General features: G+C 35.2%; 3 protein-coding genes across 12 annotated transcripts; 2 read left to right on the top strand and 1 right to left on the bottom strand.

Moving 5' to 3' along the window:
- The first annotated feature begins 138 nt into the window (after window positions 1-138).
- On the top strand, window positions 139-9743 carry GCC88 (GRIP and coiled-coil domain containing 88 kDa). The gene is made up of 12 exons (XM_022069011.2): window positions 139-313; window positions 422-585; window positions 834-1001; window positions 1339-1484; window positions 1988-2264; window positions 3278-3442; window positions 3551-3758; window positions 4623-4758; window positions 4871-5003; window positions 5629-5856; window positions 7954-8219; window positions 9178-9743. The coding sequence occupies exons 1-12, from the start codon at window positions 229-231 to the stop codon at window positions 9374-9376; spliced, it is 2175 nt and encodes a 724-aa protein (XP_021924703.2). The 5' UTR covers window positions 139-228; the 3' UTR covers window positions 9377-9743.
- On the bottom strand, window positions 8207-20484 carry LOC110832206 (protein arginine methyltransferase NDUFAF7, mitochondrial). Of its 3 annotated transcripts, none has more exons than XM_087349846.1 (9): window positions 20344-20484; window positions 19770-19975; window positions 18955-19065; window positions 16512-16772; window positions 14921-15037; window positions 14019-14174; window positions 12968-13141; window positions 10856-11029; window positions 8207-9353 (listed from the first exon to the last, which is right to left on the bottom strand). In XM_087349846.1, exons 2-8 carry the CDS (start codon window positions 19878-19880, stop codon window positions 10859-10861), a joined length of 1101 nt encoding a protein of 366 aa, XP_087205972.1. In that variant the 5' UTR covers window positions 19881-19975; window positions 20344-20484; the 3' UTR covers window positions 8207-9353; window positions 10856-10858. The 3 variants fall into 3 exon arrangements, with proteins under 3 accessions (XP_087205972.1, XP_087205961.1, XP_021924704.1); XM_087349835.1 differs by lacking the exon at window positions 20344-20484 and adding an exon at window positions 20175-20337; XM_022069012.2 differs by lacking the exon at window positions 20344-20484 and adding an exon at window positions 20175-20337 and having other exon boundaries at window positions 14019-14162.
- LOC110832207 (distal membrane arm assembly component 2) lies at window positions 20462-22074 on the top strand. 8 transcript variants are annotated; one of them, XM_087349875.1, is made up of 3 exons: window positions 20462-20595; window positions 20800-21053; window positions 21158-22074. In XM_087349875.1, exon 3 carries the CDS (start codon window positions 21168-21170, stop codon window positions 21984-21986), a length of 819 nt encoding a protein of 272 aa, XP_087206001.1. In that variant the 5' UTR covers window positions 20462-20595; window positions 20800-21053; window positions 21158-21167; the 3' UTR covers window positions 21987-22074. The 8 variants fall into 8 exon arrangements, with proteins under 8 accessions (XP_087206001.1, XP_021924710.1, XP_087205995.1 ...); XM_087349869.1 differs by having other exon boundaries at window positions 20494-20629; XM_087349877.1 differs by having other exon boundaries at window positions 20521-20659; window positions 20800-20919.
- Window positions 22075-22319: the final 245 nt, after the last annotated feature.

Here is a 22319-nt window from a genome sequence, read left to right as displayed (position 1 = left end):
AGTAAGCGTAGATTTTACAGTTTCGTTTAGTACAAATGGTTGTTAACATGATAACATGAATCATGTTCCCGCTTTTCACACTGCGGAATGATACAATTGTATACTATGGCCTTGTCCAATCAGCTGTTACCGAATCGAGTATCTGAAACCGGAAGTGTGTTATAACAGCTGGTTTATTTACGTTTCGTCATATATATGTCTGCCGTTATGTCAAACATCTAAAAAAATATGGAACACGCAAATAAACGAGAACTATTGTCCACTGTTAACAAACAAAGGGAGCAGTTAACTCGATATGAAAGTCGCCTGCGTGGTAAGTCGGCTTCTGACATTCACAGTTCTCTTCATACTTTTATGTAACATAACCTATGTGTAATAATTGCATGCGGCGAATAAGTGACAATTTATGGGTGGCTTCCAGATGTCGTCGCTGCGTATAAGGGCTTGATTAAGGAGAAGGAGGCCCTCGAAGCTAGCCTGAAAGCCTTAACTGCATCGAATGCTTCTGACAAGTCTTGTAAGACAAACAACGAAACAAAGAATGAAGAGACCAACACCAATAGTGCTTCCATTCCAGGAGTGGAGGTAATTAAATTAAAATACACGGGAATTCCCTTGGTAGGTACTAAAAATCCAGGATAAAGCAACAGCAATTTTATGTAATCAAAGGGCAGTCATCTATTTTAATAATGATCTTCACACAGTATATCTCATACAAACTGTAACCCATTAAAACTATTTGTATGAAATGTTAATGCTAGCAAAGTGAGGATATGGCTATTGAAATGGTCATATTTCCACATTTATGTTTCTGTAGCAAGTATTCCTTTCAGGTCTGTTCTTCCAAACAAGGAACAAACCAGAGTGAGGAGACTGTTGACCATCTGCGCACTCAGCTTGCAACTCTAATGAACTCACTTGCTACACTCTCTGCTGAGAAATCTCGAATGGAAGCAAACTTTCAAGCAGATAAAAAGCAACTTCGGTCAGAAAAAGAAGAGGTATTGTAAACCCTTTAAGGCAGACCTTTCAAGAATTGTTAACAATTCAACAATCATAATGTATATGAAAGATAAAAGGACGGTATACCTGCTGCTTAACTGAGCACCATGCCATGAAGGTGTATAGAGGATAGGAAGTATTAAATGCTGTCACTGACTAGTAGTTGATCAGGTGATACAAAGAAATAATACCGATATAAATATATACTACTGATAATATAAATGTAGCAATATTAGAATTTGGTGCAGACAGATTTCTTTCACCCTTCTCATAAACACAGATTTAATTGAGATTTTGACTGTTGGTATTATGAAATTCTGTTTTATAACATTTCAGCGTGAGAGAGTAATTAAGGATCAACAGGAGAAACATCAACAGTCCTTGCACCTTCATCAATCAGAGATGGAAACTTTAAGATCTAAACTTATAGCAGAACGTCATGAACGAGAGAAGGAACAGAACGATCACGGTGTAATGATCAGGTGGGATGCATTCCTACAAAAAGAGATGAATTAAACTGAAAATCAGATCTTGAAATTCAGTTTGTAACATTACCAAAGAAGTTGAACTGATTGTTTTCCTTTTGAGTGACCACGATTCAGTTACATCTAAGACTGACAAATTTTAAAGTGATCATATGGTTTCTCTTAGTTGCTTATACAAATGCTTGAGCTACAAGTAATGTTTAAGTTTGGGATCCATGTCACACATGTACAATTTCTGCACTCAATCATGTTTTTGTAGCTGAGTGGTGCCTGTTCTTCACCATACCTCTTTAAAGTACGAAAAGATTCAATGCAGAATCAATGAGGTAATGTCTAAACTCAAAGAGAATTTTATCTGAATTATGTTTGGCCCATCATAATCTCCTTGATTTCACTACACTGACAATTACCAAGTGACCTAAATACTATAAATTGTGAAGTCCATCTTTATACAATGCTCTGGAATAAATATGTTTAACAGTTTTGACATTATATTCTAGAGAACTGCAGACACTTCTGGCAGAAGAGCGTCTAATAAAAGACCAACAGGAAAGTCAAATAGAGGAACTAAGAACTAAACTGAACCAATCAGAATCACAGTCTGGGCAGAGGGAACAATATGAGAAAAGGCTAAGGGACATGCATAATGAACTGGAGGCAACTCGCAGGAGACTGAAGCGTGCAGAGGCAAAAGCAAAGGAAACCCCTCCTTTATTGCTGGAATTGCAAGATGAGATGGCCAATATGAAAATTCAACACCAGGCAGCAATATTTGAGGTGCTATTAACCAAGTGGCAAATAAGTCAATACTTGTAACGTTCATTCAAATATAAGACACACACACTCACACAGATGCATACATGTGCACGTGCACCCACACAATATCATTTATACCTAAAATAAGATCAAGATCAGAGGTTTGTTTCCATTGTCAATTTTTCATTTACCTCTAACAATACTAAATGCAAAATGACAGAAATAAAATAAAATTGTGTGTTAAATGCATTGTGGAAGGCAGCCCTTGAGCATGCATAATAAGTGGGTTATTTAACATTGCTTTCAGTATCAAACATTATGATTAATAAATTGGAAAGGATGGGGTCATTGCATAATTTATGGTATTACTCTTCATTTACCTGGAGAGATTGAGGAAAAGTACAAGAAATCTCAGGGTAGCCAGTCTTTGAACTGATATTTTAACCCAGGACCTCCTGAATGTGACATAGGAGTACTAACCACTAAGCTGCAACATTGATTAATACCAAGCCACAACTGTTCACCATATTGTAACAAATAAATAGATGAGATTACAGGTTTTTGATAATGGTGTATGATAGAAACCTGACTAATATTTTGGGCACTGTCCACTGTCTTAAAACACAACATACTAGAAATTGGAACAGTTTCCATTCTCAGCTAAAAAGGTACAGAGGTAATAATCCTATTCTACTGGGCCCATTAGGTAGATCTACTGTCAATCCCTGGAAAAAAGGGGGATAGCCCGTACATGGACTGAGAATAAATCTGTCTGATGGATGCAAGGAATAGGATTCTTCCCAATCAGTCTTCTTATGTGAGAACAGAAAAAGATCCAGTTTCTGAAATGCTGTTCAGAAAAATTGAAGATTAGAGACAATGTCTAATATATTCTGATACATTCTGACTGAATGGAAGCCCAAAACTTATAGCATAATAATAATTGGAATACTTTATGCTTTATTCTCTTAGTTAAAGCATATAAGAGGAAAATAAATTATTTGATATCTATATGTACCTGTCTCACTCTGAAGGAGCAAAAACGAGCTTCAGATGCAGAGGAACGTGCCCGACGACTGGCAGCCATTCATGAAGAGAGGGTGGTAAACCTTGAGGCAAGACTGGCTGAACTGTCTGAAACAGTTGGGAACTATGACCGCCTAAGACAGCAAGATCAAATAGCTATCCACAAACTGAAAGTAAGGAAAACACACAAAATGAAAGTCCATAAGAGAATACTATTAATTACTGGTCTAAAGAAAGGATTATGACCTCTGTAAGGTATAACTTATTGACTCTTTTTTCAGGAACATATTGCACAATTAGATCTGGAGCATTCAAATCTTACTCGGATAACATCTAACATGTCCATGGTGGATTCAGAGGAGGAAATGAAGGGGAAAAGTGAAGCAGACCTGTGTCTTGATGTGCAGACTCTGGTAGACAAGATCCTTTACCTCAGAGGGCAGCTAGTTTTAGCCAGTCAGCGTGCAGAGAAACCAGTCAATATACTGGGTCTGTAGTTTTAAACACTGGGTTTACTTTGTTCTGTCAGTTATTCCTAAGTTGTTTGTACTTTTATATCTCATACATGATACAATAACTTAAATCTTCTAGCAATAACATTTTCTGTCATAAAAATCATCTTCAGCATCTCCAAAGCAGCATATGCTTGAGAACAGCCCAGGAAAATATTGTATTCATAATTTCTGAGAAAGTTAGATGATTATTCTTCACTGATTATCTATAAAAGTAGTTGCTTTCTTTGTAAACTACAAAAAAAAAAAAAAGGAAAAAATATTTGTATCTGAGTGGTCAATTGTTTTTCTTCCCCCATGCCAAGAAACTGTCCTGCTGAGACCAAAGGCCAAGGAACCCCTCCTGGCATAATAAGCACAACATAGATGTTTAAATATGTGTATACAGTGTGAGGACTAGTATTGTGAAGAGTCACTCTCTCTAAAGTGGCCCATCCACGTACGAGTCTGGCTCGGCGACTTTGACTCGTGAGCCAGGCTCGGATATATTTCACCACACATGCATAGCAGACTCGGCTCGTGACACCCCACCCACAAACGAGTTTGGCTCAATGGGACTCGCAAGCCAGACTCGTACGTGGATGGGCCGCTTAAAAGTTAGTGGCTACATATATTACAGAATTAGTCCTTCTATTGTCAGATCTCATACAGAATGCACCATGGTTATTTAAGAAGTGTATGGTAATATATTTCCCATTCATGTGAGAGAATGTTTTAGGCCAGTGAGTTCAGAACTTTTGTAATAGTGATTTTCTTATTCCTGCTACTTCATAAGTAGTTTTTAAAGCAGCTGTGCACAATGTAAACTTCATTATTCATGTATGTCCTTCCCCCACAACAGATATCCTAAACATTAAAGACTGTTTGGACATAAAAAATAATGATGAACATAAGTCCTGTCAGGAGGAATATCAGCAACTCAAGCATGAATTTGAACAGTATAAACAGTCACAGTTACAACAACCTAACAACATAAGGTAAATTTGTGTATCTTGTTCTGTTTCCACAATATTTAAATGTGAATATGTAAGATACATACTCATAAAAATAAATGTACATAGTCTAATGTTAACCTAATTTTCTGATCAGGGTGGAAGACAGTTCAGTAGTTTCTTCATTAAGAATTCAGGTGAAGACACTCAAAGATCGAATACGCATACTCAACGGTCAGTTGGAAGACACTGAAGCTGAGTGGAAACAGAAAGTTGACAATCTCCAGCAGGTAGGTACCAAGATAAAGTAAGGGATAGAAGTTTGAAAACATAGATAAAACTGTGAAACTGAATACACTCTGATTCTGGTTCCAGTTTTGTTGCCTATTTAACTTCCGTCTTAATAACACAATCAAGAATGGAGTGTTGGGACTAAGCAATCATATTTCTTTTGTGAATTTAATTTGTATTTAGTTGGAGTTCAAAGTATGAAGAAAACAATGCACTGAACAACTGTACTGTCCTTATGACTAAATCTTTTTTGGCTGAACCAATTTTCAAAGCAATTAAGATTAGGTAACTATAATAAAATTTATCAATAGAATTACATTTTGGTCCATATTGGTCAATTATATGTACAGCTGAGTTTGTGTTTTACTTTTGGCTGTCTCGAGAAAAGATATCACGTTGGTTCAGTTCACGAGCTCTTTCTCCAATTATAAATTGCTGCCTTATTATGATGTTGATAGATGGTAATGTATATTGGCTGGTAGGAGCAATATTATCACAAACTCAGCCTTTGACTGAGGGTGAAACAGAAACTGAAATTAATATCAGCAAACATACATCAGTGGTCATGTTCAGTTTATGCATTTTTGTAATTTTCATCAAGTTAAAAACATTTTTTCTGTACAGACTTTAAAAGCTGATAGGATGAAATATAAAGAAGAGCTGGCTGCAACTGAGATGGACTACCGGGGCCGCCTATCTCTTTTGGAACAGCAGCTACAGAAACAGAGGGACAGATCACTCAGTTTATTGGAGGAAAAGGAGCAAGAGATACAAACTCTGAAATCTACATTTCAGATGTTCTTACCTGGCAATGTGAAACATGAATCTCCAACAGAATTACTAGAGACTAAGGTATTTGTATATAATACAAGCCAGTTTTCTCACCATTAATTCCTGATGTTGCAGAAAACAAAAAACACAGTAAATCCTTATTAACTGTCACAACTTTGTGTTTTTATCATGTTATGTCACAGTAATGTAAAGATTCAATGTATGTCTTGGAAACAAGCTCTTGCATTGTGCCCACAGCTTTTACAACAGTCATCCACACATCCTTCCATATAATTATGCAATCTGGTATTAATAATGTTACAAGGACTTCTTATGAATCTTTCATGAATGAACTGTTTCCTTTTCTCCTCACCCACTTCACACTCACCATACATGAGAGACCACATTTAGTCAGTGCAATCATCAGATACTTCAAGACTGCTGATATAGTTTTAGTAAGCATAATGTGAAATTCACTTGCCCTTGTAGCTCTATCCAGCCACTATTATCCTGATCTCCCCCTTTCCTGCTTACATCTAAAAATCATGAATAGGCATAGATGAGATGGAATTTCAAACTACATTTCTCATTCCATCACTGACATTCTGTTTTCTAATCTCAGCAACAGGGATACTGCTCATGCCCCCTTTAATTGTCAGTGTCCTCTTATATTCAGTTCAAAATATTTTGTCTTCCCGTCTGATTTCTAAGAACCTGAAAATTAAAGTATACAAAACAATAATTTTGCCTGTTGTTTTGTATGGGTGCGAAACATGGTCTCTCACTCAGAGGGAGGAACACAGATTGTAGGTGTTTGAGAATAGGGTGTTGAGGAGGATATTTGGGCCTAAGAGAGAAGACGATAGGGCATGGAGAAAACTGTATAATGATGAGCTTAAACATCTGTACTCCTCCCACAATATTGTCAGGGTGATTAAGTCGAGAAGAATGAGATGGGCAGGGCATGTAGCATGCATGGATGGGACAAGAGGTGTGCACCGGGTATTGGTTGGGAAGCCTGTGGGGAGACCTAGACGTAGATGGGAGGATAATGTCAGGTGGGATATATGGGAGATAGGAGTTGAAGGAGACTGGATTTTGTTGGCCCAGGGCTTTGGTTAATTCGGTGATGAACCTTCGGGTTTGGTAAGCCATCTAGTTAGTTAGTCAGTCCTGTTATATTGACCAGTGTAAAGCAACGTAAGTCTTGTGCCAGAACATTCACCATTGTCAGTGATGCTGTATTTCCACTGAGTTAGCAGTCATTGAATTGAGATATACCTCATTTCCAAATCTTATTAAAATGACATGAGCCATAATAAATTCTTACCTATTCAGCCATATTATGAATAGTCAGTCTTCTGTCATTTCACATTGAATAACACACATGATCTACTGACTCATATGTGCCCATGATGCTTGTCACTTTCAATAGACATTTCACCTACTTTGAAACAAAAGAACCATGTAAATACTCAGGTTCTATTCATTGGTGGATCTCCAAATGCTATGTGGGTCAATTTAAAAGTGTTTTCTAGTAGAGTTTAATGCATATATATTGTTCTGTGCTATTGGGCATCATTATATTGACACATGATAAAAACACACTGACCACGAATGACCAAAGCAATGAGATGAGTTGTAAACATACCAGAACATGCAGTAACATGCCAGGACACGCTCACTGCAGTCACACCTCTGAACAGTGCAATGTATCTGAAACATGAATTCAGTCTCCAGTACATTTTAATCACACCTGTTATACAGGACAACAAACAGTTTAAAAATGGGAACAAAAAATAAAATCATGAAGAGATTACTGTAAAAGTGAAAAAGTGAATGATGAGGATGATTCTGTGTATAGAACATTCAAGGCATCATTACAATGAGAAAATGTTGATATATTGATGTCTATAAAAATCACCAGAATACCAATTTCTGATCTTAATACAACATTATTAGCACATTATATAAACCAGAAACCCTCTCACATCATGTTGCCTCTTCAAAAGATTTTCAGAGGCAAAACATACTGTTACTTCTCTTGCAGACGGCATATTTATTGTCTCAGTGAGTCACAGTGACACAAAAATATATATTTATAATGTAAACTGTCTGTTGCAGTTCACATTATATGTTATGTATACATTTATGTTCTCACTTAAAATCAATTTTCAGGAAGCAGTTGCTGGATCAGGAAATGTTATGGAAAGTTGGTCACAGTTTGGTGGAGTTATTAGGAGCCTGGGCCCTACAGGTTGTGGGGAAAGTCCCCACATGTTACATTATGCACATGAGCTGGCTCGACGAGATGTTGAGATTTCAAACCTACGTAAAGCCAAGCACCAGCTTGAAGGTACATTCCGAGAACTGCAGAGGGCAGCAACCACAAAGGAAGAACAAGATCAGGAAAAAATAAATGAACTCAAAGAAGAAGTGGCAAGGTTAACTGAACCTTATATTAATAAAATAGTATATATGATGATTCTGGAACCATTAGCAAAAAAACTGCAATGTAATGGATGTGAATACAAAATGCTTTACAGCAAATAATTCACACTTCTACAACATTTACTTTAGTTTTCCGTCATTTACAATATGTAATTTGTCTAGTGAATTTAGAATATCAAGATACATTACAACTTTTACCCTTCATGAAGACTATGCATCCTTTCCTCCAATGTAAGCTGTCACTCATGAGTTATTAAATACTGCTCATAAAACAGTAAAGTACATGCTAACCAGATGTAAGCTTTCAAAATGCCTGGATACTAGTCCAAGAGATAAGAATTTAATGTGTAAAATCTGTCATACAAAATCTCCATTTACCATTTCTTCTACAATTTCATGCAAACACATATACATAATACTAAAATCTTTAAATTATGTTTCTTACTGCAAAGACATGACAAGGTACTCTTGAGTGACAAGAGATTGTAATCCTAAGTAGGTATGTGATACATCAAGTACTTTTAGAACTGACTATGGTTACCATTTTTAATCTGTATATAAAGTATTATCTTCAGAGATCAGACTAATTACATAATAATGCTTTGTATGTGATTTATTATTATGAATACAATCTGTTTACAACTGAGCACAACCCACCACACTATCTTTAATTCTGTACTTATTTCTGGATGTTCAAAAGACCTATACCAGAAAAATCTGATAAAAGAATAAACATCATTGTGAGCAACGGGTCTGCAGCATAAGCTGCGAGTAGTATCACATAAAGTTTAAATTATTGATCTGTTGTACTATTACGGACATTTGAAAGGTACTGGATTTTTTCTGTATATTTAATGCTAACAGTAACTTGAGCACTACTTTCTGAAATATGAACTCCCAATTCTTTGCAGCCTTTTGGGTTAATGTGTTAACATTTCATTGTTATTTCAGATTACAACGTTGTCAATCACGTGAAGGAGCCAATCTTGAATACCTGAAAAATGTTGTGCTGAGTTTCCTACTGTCAAGTGATTCAAATTCTAAGAGACATATGCTGAATGCTATCGCTGCTGTACTCAAATTTAGTTCTTCCGAACTGGAGCGAGTGAGCTGCACTCATAAGCCACCTGCACAAGGAAATATTAAATAAGGACTACTGAGCTTAGTAACTGTCTTATTAAATCTAAACACACAAACTCTGGACACAAGATTTAGGTCATTTTTCCATCAGGAATCATGTCTGAATATTCTGTAATAAGAAAAATATATTCCCAATGGTAAATGAGGACTATCACTTTTGGACAAGTCCTGATGGTTTGAAATGATGAGATTTTTTACGCATCAGTCTACAGTATTATAATAAAATTTAATTACCTACATGATTAATAAGAATAAACAGGTGATATTATACATCAAGCTGTGTACTGTAATTACATACTGTAAACCAACATATCACTACTGTCATGTTAGAGAAAACTGTTATATTTTGTGTAATTAAATACATGATATGAAACCTACCTTTGCCATCAAAAAGTGTGTGCATGTGCGTGTGTGTGTGTTACTTTTTGCAATGGGGTGAGACCATGTCTTTGTGGAATTGTGCTGCTAACATCTACAGATAATACACCGAGTGAATATCGAGCAGTGGTGAAATGATATTGACAGGGAGACCAAATGACTTTGAAACAAACCTGTCCCCATTTTGACTACCACAAATCTAACATGGAGTAACCTGGGTGAGAACCTAGGCCTCTGTAATAAAAAGCTGATGACTAACAACGTGAGCTTTGGTATTGTGGGCTGTTTACCACAGGAATGAATTTTTGAGTGTTTAATAATGTATGCAGTAGCAACATAGTTCAATGTCTTATAATTCTAATTTTACAATGAGAAAACAGTCATTCGCTATTATATATTGTTTCTGTTGTTAGAGTTTTTATATCTGGGTATGTAAAGAGGAGTGTGGATTAACTGATAAAAATATGGAGGATTTTGAGGATAACTGTCTTCTGGGTTATTGCACTGTGTAGTCTTCTTTGACAAAGGCATTTTAGCAATACATATCTACTTCTTGCTCAGGTAAGATATTGGCTTCATGACCTGCAGCAGCAAATGATTTTATGCAAATTTAATCCAAAGTGATGTTCAAGTATGAACAACATGTTCTGCTCATGAATACACCATGTTTGCACATGTGCAACTGGTGTGAACAGTGACACAGAAACTAGGGTGACCTTGACTCAAGTGTTACTGGGGGCACTGGGAGAAAGTATTATGCAGGGGCTTCTGATTTAATTTATGTACCATAGTATATAATTATTTATTGGTTGTACTTTGATGGTACAACTTATACTATGCTGCCTGATGGCAAGAAACATTTCACCATGAATTTAAATTTAAAACTTCTACCAAATAAACAAAACAGTGGAGTGTTTTGTATATATCCTTCAACCAATTCTTAAAACAGTGTGAGATCACCACCACATACAATAAAAATATCAAATTTCTGATATTTCTTTCTACTACAGAAAGAAACAGCATAGGTTTCAGTTCTTATTGCTTAAAAAAATTTAGCACTAACTTATCCTATTCTTTTCTGATTTCATGTTTGAGAAAACAGTTAACTTACGTTTCAAGAGTCTGCAAAACCAGTGACTGGAAATCGTATAAGGTGCTCCTTAAGGACAGAAGGGAAAAGTGAAAATAATTTAAACCGTTCACCCATTTTGTCTTGGTCGACCATCATATGATATCCTAACAAAAGATTTTCTCTCTGCTTTTCATCACAGTTTTTTAGTAAAATCTGGAAATAAGAATAATATAACAATAAATAGAACATTAGCAGCACTGAAGTTCTAACCTACCAATTTAATTTTTCTGTGTGTGTATATACATACATATATACAAGTTAAACCCCAATACAGCATTTCTCTATATACTGTCATTTTCCCATTACAACCAAAAAAACCCTGACAAAGAAACCCACCATGTAATTTCAAAGGGAATCCTCTAGTAAAATGCCACCCCTGCTAGCCAACATCTGTGGCAATACAAATGTACTGTTATGCATTAGAAATAAATCCATTTTGTTTCCACTTGCTATACAGACAACTCCCTGGCACATTCCAATGCAAAAATACTGTACACAAACAATTCTACAGTAATAAATAAAACCTACTCAGGTAAGAAACCACCTACAGCAATTTGAGGACAGAGTGGGCTGTTATTATTATTTAGTGTTCTGTCTGAGGACAGGTCCATATGAACAGGATCCTTCCATCCTTTTCTCGGACTGGGACCTGTTCATATATATACGTTCTTGGCAGATGATCCAGAAGTGGTTTGCCATTGCCTTCTTCTTTGTGTTAATGGAGTAATTGTTGGGATGCCACGGAGAAACCGGGGAAGCCCCCGGAGGAAAACTCCGTGTTGCCTAGACCACGGCCTTGCCCAACACAAGTTATAAATTCGGGCACCGCCGGGAATCGAACCCGAGACCCCAGGATTACAAGGCCAGCGTTCTAACCGCTAGACCACCGTGGCTAGTGGGCTGTTACATAATCATAATCAGTTTTGAAGATGGCTGTCTTCTGGGCTGTAGCGCTGTGCAGTATGATAAAAGTTTACCAGCGTTTCAGAGGTCCTTGCTACCACCATGAGTAAGCCATGTGCGTGGAATCGGTTTGTGTTATAGGAAACTGTCGGTCAAGGCAGAGCCTTGGATTGACCAGAGGGCAGTAGAGTGAGGATCGGACAAGGGCCTAGGAGCCAACAAGAGTAGGTGGCATGCCACAACCTGGCCAGAGGGAGGGTGAAGGATATGTAAGAGAGACTACCACACTACACGGTGCTACACCTCAGAAGACAGCCATCTTTGTACTTGTGGCCATGAAATCCTCAAATCCTGCAACCAGTTTTATTTGTCTCACATTTTTGGTGAAATAAAAGATGTATCCACTAAGAAAATATCTCAGGGTTCAAATATTGTTGAAACAGAACATGGCCCTAAAAATGAACTTTCTTAAATATAATGATTTGTGACAATTTTCCATTAAAAGTATCTGACATTAAGAGAGATAATTAGGACAATTTAATGCACGGTTACAAAGTTAAGTGATATAAATTGTAATTACAGTGAAAAAATTGGTCTAATAGAGGCAATTCTCATCTTGATTCTTGACATTTTTTCCAAATTCTGATCTCAATCTTGTCTTGAAATGAAAAGTAATTCTCACACATGCCAAAAATAATTCAAATAAAATTAATAGATTAATAACAGAGGATTCTCTTGTCCCATATTAATTTTAAGTGTTGTATTATTTGGATGTGAAACACAGTCTCTGACTAAAGAAAAAACAAAAATTGTGGCCGTTCTGAGAATATCTGGATCTAAGAAATAAAGAAAAGATTGCACAATGAGGAGTTTCATAATTTGTACTCTACATCCAATTGAAAGGATATTGAATCACAAGTGATGAAAGGAAATGGACATGTAGCATGCATGGTAGAATTGGGAAATCCATAAAAACAATTTGGTTGTAAGACCCAAAAAAGGAGAGATTGCTTGGGAAGATAATTTATAAATATTGATTGAGAAACTGAATACAAACGTGAAGTGAACTGAACTAGCTCAGGACTATGAATATGGTTATGAACGTTTAGTTCCATGAAGCTGGAGAATTTCTGGCAAGTTGAAGACAACTATTAACTGTTAACAGATCCTGAACAATGCACCACATACCTGAAGGCGTATATCAATGCCCATCCGCTTCAGGAACTCTCTTTGTGTCACAGGGCCAAAAGTTAAGAGTTTGTCCTCCGTACATGTTTTGAAATATGAAAAATCTACATCAGCTGTAAGATCTGCAGAGCCTGGGTCAACCAAGGCATCATGGAGTTGATGGTCGCGGAAACCCTGATAGGAAGAGGGGAGCACAGGAATTATGTCTTGAACACATTACTGAAAATGCATAAAGTATCAACAATACTTACTATATTACAGATTCATCAATCAATCACTATAGTGGTGAAAAGAGTTTAGCTACTGAATGTCTTGTACAGTCTCACTACCTTTGACAAAATGTTACTTTCACTTAACTTCTGAGGTCTCCGCTTCTTTTAAAGAGAAGTATTCTAATATATTGTACAATTTCTGTATTCATATTTGCTTCATGTGCCACCAAAAGATGGGAAATATGTATTGAATGCCTTTCCTTCTACTCCATCTTAAAAATATTTACTTTTCAAGGGGATTTCTTAATAACATAATTCTCCTGTTTAGTCGTAAGAAATCAAGTCATGTGATGGGCACATCTCAAATAGGAAAAAAAATAATGAAGGACTTTCAGTTCATTCAGACTGTGACATTGTTGTCAGATAATATGCCATATCTATCCAAATACCATGTGCTAATTTTTGCATACAAAACTGAGTGAATGACTTATCTAAGGATCTGATTTGGATAGCACAAAGTGCTAGGTGTGGGAATATACAGGACAATGGTGGACTTGGCAACACTGGTGCATTGCATATCTTATTTGGGGGCTCCAGGTATTTAGATAAATGGAGTAATATAACCATATGAGAATTCTATTCAAGCAGTGACAATTTAAATCACTATTTACTACTGACTTTGATTGCAAAAATATTATATTTACATTTCTCTTCTATAGTTAAATATAACAAACCAACTCCTGTAATTGTGAAGCATGAAATGAAAGAAAATTATCTTCAATAATGAAATTTGAAATCTCTGATTAGGGAACAAAATTATTCAAAAATGTGAAGCTTACTCTGAAAGTATCAGTTTTGCTTCCATCATGTCCATAATCAGCAAATAATGCAAAACCTCCATCTTCTTCTAACCTTGTAGCAAGATGCTGAAGGATCACTCCACCCTCAGCACAAACCTCTACATGGTCTCTCTTCTCATCAGCCTGAAAACAGAACTTTTCACATGGTTTCCTCTCATAAACGTGTAGAACATTTAATACTGTCTCACATGCAAAAATCCTTTTGTTCAGTAATCTCATTGCTATGTTTCTATGTGGCTGCTATTGCTATGTGGTCATAATTATTTTTATAGCACAAAATTTAACTATGTGCACCAAATATAAAGTATGTACACAAACATACTTTATATTTCAATACACTACATGGTATGCAAGGTTGTAAGATTATGTGCACCATTTAATGCAGCAAGCAATCAATTAGCTGTGCCACAGCGATAAAGTTAAAACCTCACTAATTCAGATTAATTGGGTGAACAGTCAGCTTAAATTAGAGAGAAGACCTGAATTACAGAACTGTATCATTAAAAATTCATTTATGAAAAATTCCTGTTTCATAGTCTAAATTACAGAGGGTCCAGATTAGTGAGGTTTTACCATACGCATATAACACTGTCATAATAAATACCATTATTTCTCTACAGTTTATGGGTACTTTCAGTAACATTTTTTAGGTGTGGGAACATATCCCTAACGCAATGGTAAAGGGGTATATGTCCTAAAAGTTCAGGAAATAAAAAAAACAGGTGTTTTAGTTTAGATGTGTACAAACATGCATCAAAATACTTAATTAATTACATCAAATCTTGCAAACTGAAAGTGCCACACAACTTAAGATTATAATTATTTTTATATTCTTATACTATTATTTGGTATCTGTACTGATAATTAATACAGTTACATACCTTGATAAGGACTTTTGATGCTGGAGTAGACATTCGTGATATAACATATCTAAACTTTACTGTGTCAGCTGCTGGATCAATGTCTATTAGAATTTCTCTCCAACCAGCTTCTGTTCTCTGACAATATTAAAAGTTGTTTCCAGTAAAAAAAGTATCCATTTTGAGCATTCCAATTAAGTGACAAGAATTTAATTCTTTATATGCTGTATTTCTATATGATTCTGTAATGCCCTATATTGAGCAGTTTCTGCTACTTTTAAATATATTCTATTACTGCATTTTAATGCTTGCATCTTATTTGTCTTACCTCATGATCTAAATGTACTGAAAAGGCTATATTTCCATGTACACTATCACTGTCACTAGATACATCTGCTATGTTTACCACTGCTAACTGTAAAACTTCTTTTACAAACACAGCATTTACTCTTCCAGTAAGATAAAGAAGTGTTACTGTGTCACTAAGATTATATTGCTTTAGTAGTCTGAGCTGAATATTCATAGGATAAGGAAGCTTATAAGTCAAATGCTTCTACAGTAGTGCACACCACTGGTGGCATGGAAATGAATTCACATTTGTAGAAGAATACAGCATGCAAAGTGTTACAAGTGGAGTCTTCTAATAATTTTGATTGTGACAGTGTTACCAACATAACATTATATTTATATTTCTCATTGGCAATTTACTATAGAATCATTTAAAATTGTGAGAATTTAAAAACCATAAATAAGTTATGAAAATACACAGATTACATGCTTACTTTTCAGTAACATAGTAATTATAGTTATATGGGTTACTAAGAAAACAGAAAAATCATCAGAAATTACTTTAGTTCAGATATGTTTATGAGGCATAAAACACATGGCATTGAAAGTGATCTGTACCACAAAGAATGATATGGTTAAGTATGGAACATACTGTTTTGAAATTTTACTTAGAAAATTCTCTTTGTTCAATACAGAATATATAGCTTCATTTACAAATCCCAATGGATTAAAAAAAGAACAAGAATTCTTTGCCAAATAATAACATAACATCAGCAAAATGAAACAAACAGTGAATATTCTTTTTCTTGAAGTATGATTACACACACAAAATGTTTCTTCTTAAAGCTTAAAACATCTCTTAATCAAGTGAATACTTAACAGAACTCCTGTACAAATGTATTTAAATTTTCAAGCACAGTGATAGATGTTGCCCAATGTTATTTACAGGCATCATATTAAACTACTTTATGTTACAGAGGTAATATAAAATATTACCTCTGTAACATAAACAGGTAATATAAAATATGAAAATTGTTTCAGCCAAAGTGAATATTAAAATACAGATGTTTACAGATGGAGGAATCTGGCTACCATGTGGTTATGCATGTTTGCAAAAGATGCATACATATTTTCTTTATAAATTTTCCCACGATTTAGTTCATATGGCTGTATCAGCAGTATCAAAAGGTACTTATTCAGATTTTATATTTAAACCAACTGAGCATGTGAGTCTACAAACAAAAGTTAAAATTGCTTGCATATCCCTCATTAATAATGTAGAATAATACAAAATCCATAAGCAACACTGTGCAGAATCTCTTACCTGAAATTTATGGATGGGCAGTGCATCAAAGAACTCATGTGCAAGGAAGCAAGAAAATTGTCGAGGAACATCTTGTATACTGTTGTACCAGAAGACAGGGATATTTTTGGCAGTTGTGCCCAGTTGGTAATACAGCTGTGTGGGTTCTGATGGTCTTATTGTCTTCTCACAAAGTGTCTGGGCTTGCATTTGACTAAGATAAGGGCTTACCTCCACCAAATGTAGACTTACTTCATTTCTAACTCCAAACCGGTCAAATACCTATAATGACATGTCTACTCATAGAAATGTAGTCTATACTGATATCACTAATAAAAAGAAGACTAATACTGGTGAGGTTATAGTGTAGCAAAATAGAACTCTAATCTACGGTGAAGGCAAGTTTCACATATTTTTCAACATTACTTTGCATGACTCTCCACATATAAATATATCTTGGTGATTGCAAGGCAAGCACTAATAATATTTATACGTAACTAATTATCTAAGGAAAGTCCTGTTTGAATAGCCACAAATTCCGAATCTTATATACTTAATTACCAGTAAATACAAGTTTTCTTAAAAGTAACATAATCACTAAACCAAATTACTGTATAACACAAAAATTGCTTAATTGGTTTTGTAGCTATCACTAACACTTTATTTCATATATTTGTAAATTGTTTTATCTGTATTGCAGAGTAGGATGCAACCATGCACACAATGTTTATTGGAAAAGACCCAAAAAGAATAGGAAGCTGCAAAGTTACAAGAAACTCCATCAATTTTTAGAAACTATGCATAAAAAACAAAATATATATACACAGTGAAACTTGACAGTTGTGCTGCAGTATGACCTTCCTGTTACACATCCGTAGCTGCAAATCCACGAAGTTTCCAGTTGCACCAACAATATTCTGAATACTGTGTCAGGAACTCTGACACTTCCTAATGGATTTGACCTTCACACATTATTAGTATTACGAAAAAATACCCATAAACATTACTTTTATTCATCACCATTAATAAGTTAAACCTTCAAAGCCAAAATTCATCTTGAACACTTTGGAAAAGTTGTTGCACTTTTTGGATGTTGTAGGGATAAAGACCATGTAAAGACTTCCATACTTGTGTGTATGTACATATATTTGATAGATTCTGCCAAATAGCCACCAGACAGAAAAGTTTCTAAAATCACAGTTATAAACATAAAATATACAAACTATGTTTCATATATGCATAAACTCATAAACTAACATAATAAAATACTTATGAAGTGTGTATCATGAGAACTATTGTTCAACCTCCTGTGATGGTCATGTCAGCTCAATTTACAATGAAATTGAGGCCTATTATTGTACATACATAGACAGCAGAATTGTAACATTGAGTTATTGTGTACTAAAATACTGATATAAGGGACAAGTTAAGATAATTAGAATGTTGAAATAACTTCAACTGATGAATAACTGAGACTGAATTGCTGTAGTATAAAGCCCAAGCAATGGGGACTTGGCCACCAACTTGGTTCCCAGCTATACAAACCCCATGTACACATGGGTTCAGGATCTTTTGAGGCATGCTGAAGGCAGGGCAAGGAGAAGCTTAATCCTGAGTAACAGTAAAGCAGGTCATGTTAGGGACATAGGTGATTCTATCTTTCGTCAGACTACAACCAAGCCACCATCAATCAGCTCGTTGCCTCCAGCATAAATCAGGGTATATCTGTACTTGCAAACTAGTTAGTCACAAAGAGATGTGAGGTGGGTCAGAAACACATTTAGTCATAAAACAATCTATTTAATTTACATTAACCCAGTCTACCAGGGCTATACTTTATCAATACTTTGGCACAGCATTCAAGATTAATACATAGTATACCTCAGATGATACCTTCTTAAAGGATCAAAACATGCTGGGTTAATGTAAATAAAACAGACTGTTATAAATGGATTGTTTTATTGTTTATAATGGCAGATATTATAACACTATGCTAACCAATGTAAAAATATATTTAAGAAAACACTGCACTTAACACTCTGTGCCCTTATCAAAGGCAACTGAAAACTTATAAATTTATTCTTGTAAGATCTGAAGCTTTCACGGTGACTATAATAAATTCTTCTTGGGGTACCAGTTGGTGTTTTCTTCATTAAGCCACCTTACACGGCTGGTAGCCTGAGGAGATTTTACTAAATTTATTCTTGAAGGTAAGACATGAGTCAGTTATAAGAGGAGATAACACTTGTATGAGTGAAGACCTGAAGAGACACAGACAAACAATAATGACACATACTTGGCATTCTATCGATGCAGTGACACCTCAGTGAGAACCAAAGTTAAAGACTTCACTGTGTGGATTATGCATTCGGCATTACTTTTTGCCTATCTATGCACATGCTCTTACTCTATTACCTGTTCAATTACTTTACTTAGATATTAAAACTAAGAAAGCAAGCATTACTCTAAGAACATCTTCTGCCAATGAGCCATGGCCTGGACCCATCTCCACCAACTGAAGTGGTATTGGTGAGCCAATTTTTTGCCACTCATTGAAACACCATATTGCAACCATCTGAAAAAAGGACAGAACCTCATATAAATGAAAATTATAAGCAACCGATTAAATTTTTATAAGCTTTTGAACAACATCTAGACTTCACAATACTTAAACTCAAAGACCAGTGCTACATTCCTGGTAAGGGTGCAGTGAAATTTTTACTTGATCACAATATCCAATAATCTGTCCAGACACACAGTTTACAGGCATCACAGAGAGGAAGTGACCAGCATGTAGTCAAGACAGCATTGTACCATGTTTGTCTGCTGTGTAAATGAAAGTAAACTAACCTATCCAACATTACCACTAACAAAATAGGTCAGGAGTGGAAGTGAGTGTGACTCCATTATCCCCTGATTCCTCTTACTGATTAAAGTCCTGTCATTGGAAAATGGGCATGTGATGGGAAAAGGAGCAAGTAGTCATTTTGTTTGAGAAACAGGACATGACTGAGCTATTGAACATATTAATGTTATCAGAAACATTCCAACATGCGAAAACATTACAATAACTAATATTTTCTTATAAACTACTATCACCTTTTTCTTTCAAATCAAATAAATATGCTAAAAAATGGGCAAATTTCTTAAAATAAGTTCATTGACATTTGCAAGCAACAGGTATTTTGTATAATCTATTTTTTATTTTGAATTTTAACAAATGAAGGAAGCTTTTGGTATTTCTCAAAATGCAAAGAAATTTTATTTTGAAATATTTACTTCTCCGAAAAGCTGCCCCAATTCTGGTGAAGTTATGAAGTCTCCATTCCCTCCAATCACATTTCGATGCATATAATATCCAGATACAGGATTTGTCAGAACTTCTTTCATGTATTCGGCTACACTGATGGGCCCCGTAGATTTAATCTTCGCCTGCAATTGTCGAGCCAGAGAAATAGACTCCTTTTTAATTTTACTCTGCTCTCCTGCAAAACACACAACATAAACCAAACTAACATTATACAGTACAAGTATTTTATTAAGTATATATTCATAGTATGACATGGTCCACATCCTAAGCTTATACTACGAAGGATCAATGGCATGTAAATACATGCTGGATTATAAATGCAACAAATATATGCACCCACATACAATCCACGCAAACATAAAATATACATGTACCATTATTAATGAACTTAAACGATGTCTTCGGATATTTTAAATTTAAATATGTTGGAATAATTTGCAATTTTTTGAAATTTAAAACCATCAGGAAAACTAAAAACACTCAACACCATTTCGAAGTCAGCTTTTTCACTCTACACGATTACCAACCAACCACATTCCTTACATTTCTTGAAGGGTGACAGATAGTACTGGTTGTAGGCGGGTGGAAGCATAGATCAATTTCTCCAGTTGCAACATAGAAATTTCCCCAACGTTCCCACAATTTCCCCTCTTCAGCAGTTGGAACATCTGTGCTAGGTTGTCTTTTGATGGGAATAACTAAAATAGATCCGTTAGTAGATCTGTATGGACGACAAAACATTGAATTGAATCACTTATGACGTCACTTCTGTTCAGTTTTAAGCAATTTATGCATGTAAATCAATCTATTTATGCAGTTTTATTCGCAAGTATATAAGATGAATAAATATTTTATATGGGTAAAGTGGTCTTTAATATTGTCACATTATTAATGAAAAGGTTCAACAATTTTTCGTAAAATTCTGCAGTATGAAATGGGATTAACACGATGTACTTATTTAGTTACTTTATACTATTTCGTTTATTTTTTATTTCGCAGGTATTGAGAGTTTTCGGCGAGTTCCATTTATTTTAATAAAAATTATAATACCAGAGAACATGTCATGGTATGAACTAATAAATAGGTTACTAATGAAGTTACATCGAAATCCATTTTAAGGTGAAAACCCCCTATACAAGGACAGTTTTCCTATTAGGCACTGTACTGTACATACTTGTTCTTCAACATTTCTTTCAAGAATCAGTATTTAAATTTCCAGGCTTTAATAAAACTTTATATTGGAACTTTGCCCTGTAAGTAAATAATTGGTACAAGTTAGTGCATGTAATAAAAAAGGATGTTTTTATGTTGCATTGAAAATACAAAGTCCTTTATGTACATTTTTATTCTTTAACAGTGAGAAAACAATGAGGTACCTAATTCAATGCGGACACAAACAGTTCCTTCCATACCTGAAGGTCCTCTGCACAAACAGGTATTGTACTGAAGTGAAACCTGAAACAAAATCTAATCCAACATTATGGAGAAAACCTTGGGCTCACAAAGAGGGAGAATGGTTCAGCATGTTTCGTTTATTTGCCCCTGAGAAAGGTGGAAGTCTTGAGGTAATAAGGATATTACAGAATAATATTAACTTTAGTCCGCAAGCAATTCAAAAGTGGATAAAAAAGACCAAGAGAGAAGCCAGTATTTTGGATATGAAGTATATACCTGAACGTCATGATATACTGGGTAGCAATCTAGCAGCTGCTCATTTCTTAGTTCATAGAGGTGCAGCAATTAGATTTGTAGGCTCCACAGAATGGATAAAACGACAAGGAGATGAATATGATCTTCCAAACAAATATAATCCTGACTACTTAGTAGAAGCTATTGATATTTTAGACATGAAACTTTATTATGAAGGTTTCCAGAACATGACTAATCTAAGTAGTCTACAGTGGCTGAGTCTACAAAACTGTGTTGAAGTTGATGACTGGTTTTTGGACAAAATCAGCTGTGAATACCAATCCTCTTTGGAATATTTAGACATTGGCAACTGTGTGCAGGTATCACACCGAGGGATTAGTGCACTGTATCGAATGAGCAAGCTCCGTACACTCAAGGTGCACAATATTGCAAACAGCCAGATGTTTCAACTTGCTTGCTTAATGCTAGAAGACATTCACCCCCAGCTGAATATTGAAGGTGTTACATATTTAGATTCAGAAAATCAGTCTGTATGATTTTATATACTGAGCAGTTTGTGCTGTAGTAAATGCAGTTGTAAAGTTGTATTTCTTCAAAGATAAAAATAAATTTGAATTGGAAATATATGGTACTTAATAATGCTGATATTGAGTGTAATCAGTTCTTAGTTATATGAATATTCTCTTACCCTGTATTGAAAATGGCTGTCTTAATGACAGAAGATATCCTTATGACCTGTATAACACTTGAATTAATAGAAGCAGCGGCATTTTACAAATTTTTAGCTGTGTATTATCACTGCAAATTTCTTGTTTGGGAGACAAGCTATAAATACAGTAGACATTGAGAGACCTTTATTTGCACAACTC

This window comes from Zootermopsis nevadensis, unplaced genomic scaffold, assembly GCF_977971745.1.
Source record: "Zootermopsis nevadensis isolate Lab colony 2312 unplaced genomic scaffold, Znev_1.0 Znev_ptg000002l, whole genome shotgun sequence".
Taxonomy (NCBI): Eukaryota; Metazoa; Arthropoda; class Insecta; order Blattodea; family Termopsidae; genus Zootermopsis; species Zootermopsis nevadensis.
Note: the sequence above shows the minus strand (reverse complement) of the source record. Positions and strands in the feature narration are given on the sequence as shown.

Excerpts from the sequence above, each read along its gene's own strand:
- LOC110832207 (XM_022069018.2), top strand. The coding sequence starts at position 21,168 with ATGAGGTACCTAATTCAATGCGGACACAAACAGTTCCTTCCATACCTG.
- GCC88 (XM_022069011.2), top strand. The coding sequence starts at position 229 with ATGGAACACGCAAATAAACGAGAACTATTGTCCACTGTTAACAAACAA. Across the intron at positions 1,002-1,338 it reads TTCGGTCAGAAAAAGAAGAG|CGTGAGAGAGTAATTAAGGA; the intron begins GTATTGTAAACC and ends ATAACATTTCAG. Across the intron at positions 1,485-1,987 it reads GATCACGGTGTAATGATCAG|AGAACTGCAGACACTTCTGG; the intron begins GTGGGATGCATT and ends ATTATATTCTAG.
- LOC110832206 (XM_087349835.1), bottom strand. The coding sequence starts at position 20,262 with ATGGTTTTAAATTTCAAAAAATTGCAAATTATTCCAACATATTTAAAT. Across the intron at positions 15,038-16,511 it reads TGCCCATCCATAAATTTCAG|AGAACAGAAGCTGGTTGGAG; the intron begins GTAAGAGATTCT and ends TAATATTGTCAG. Across the intron at positions 14,175-14,920 it reads CATCAAAAGTCCTTATCAAG|TTCTGTTTTCAGGCTGATGA; the intron begins GTATGTAACTGT and ends CCATGTGAAAAG.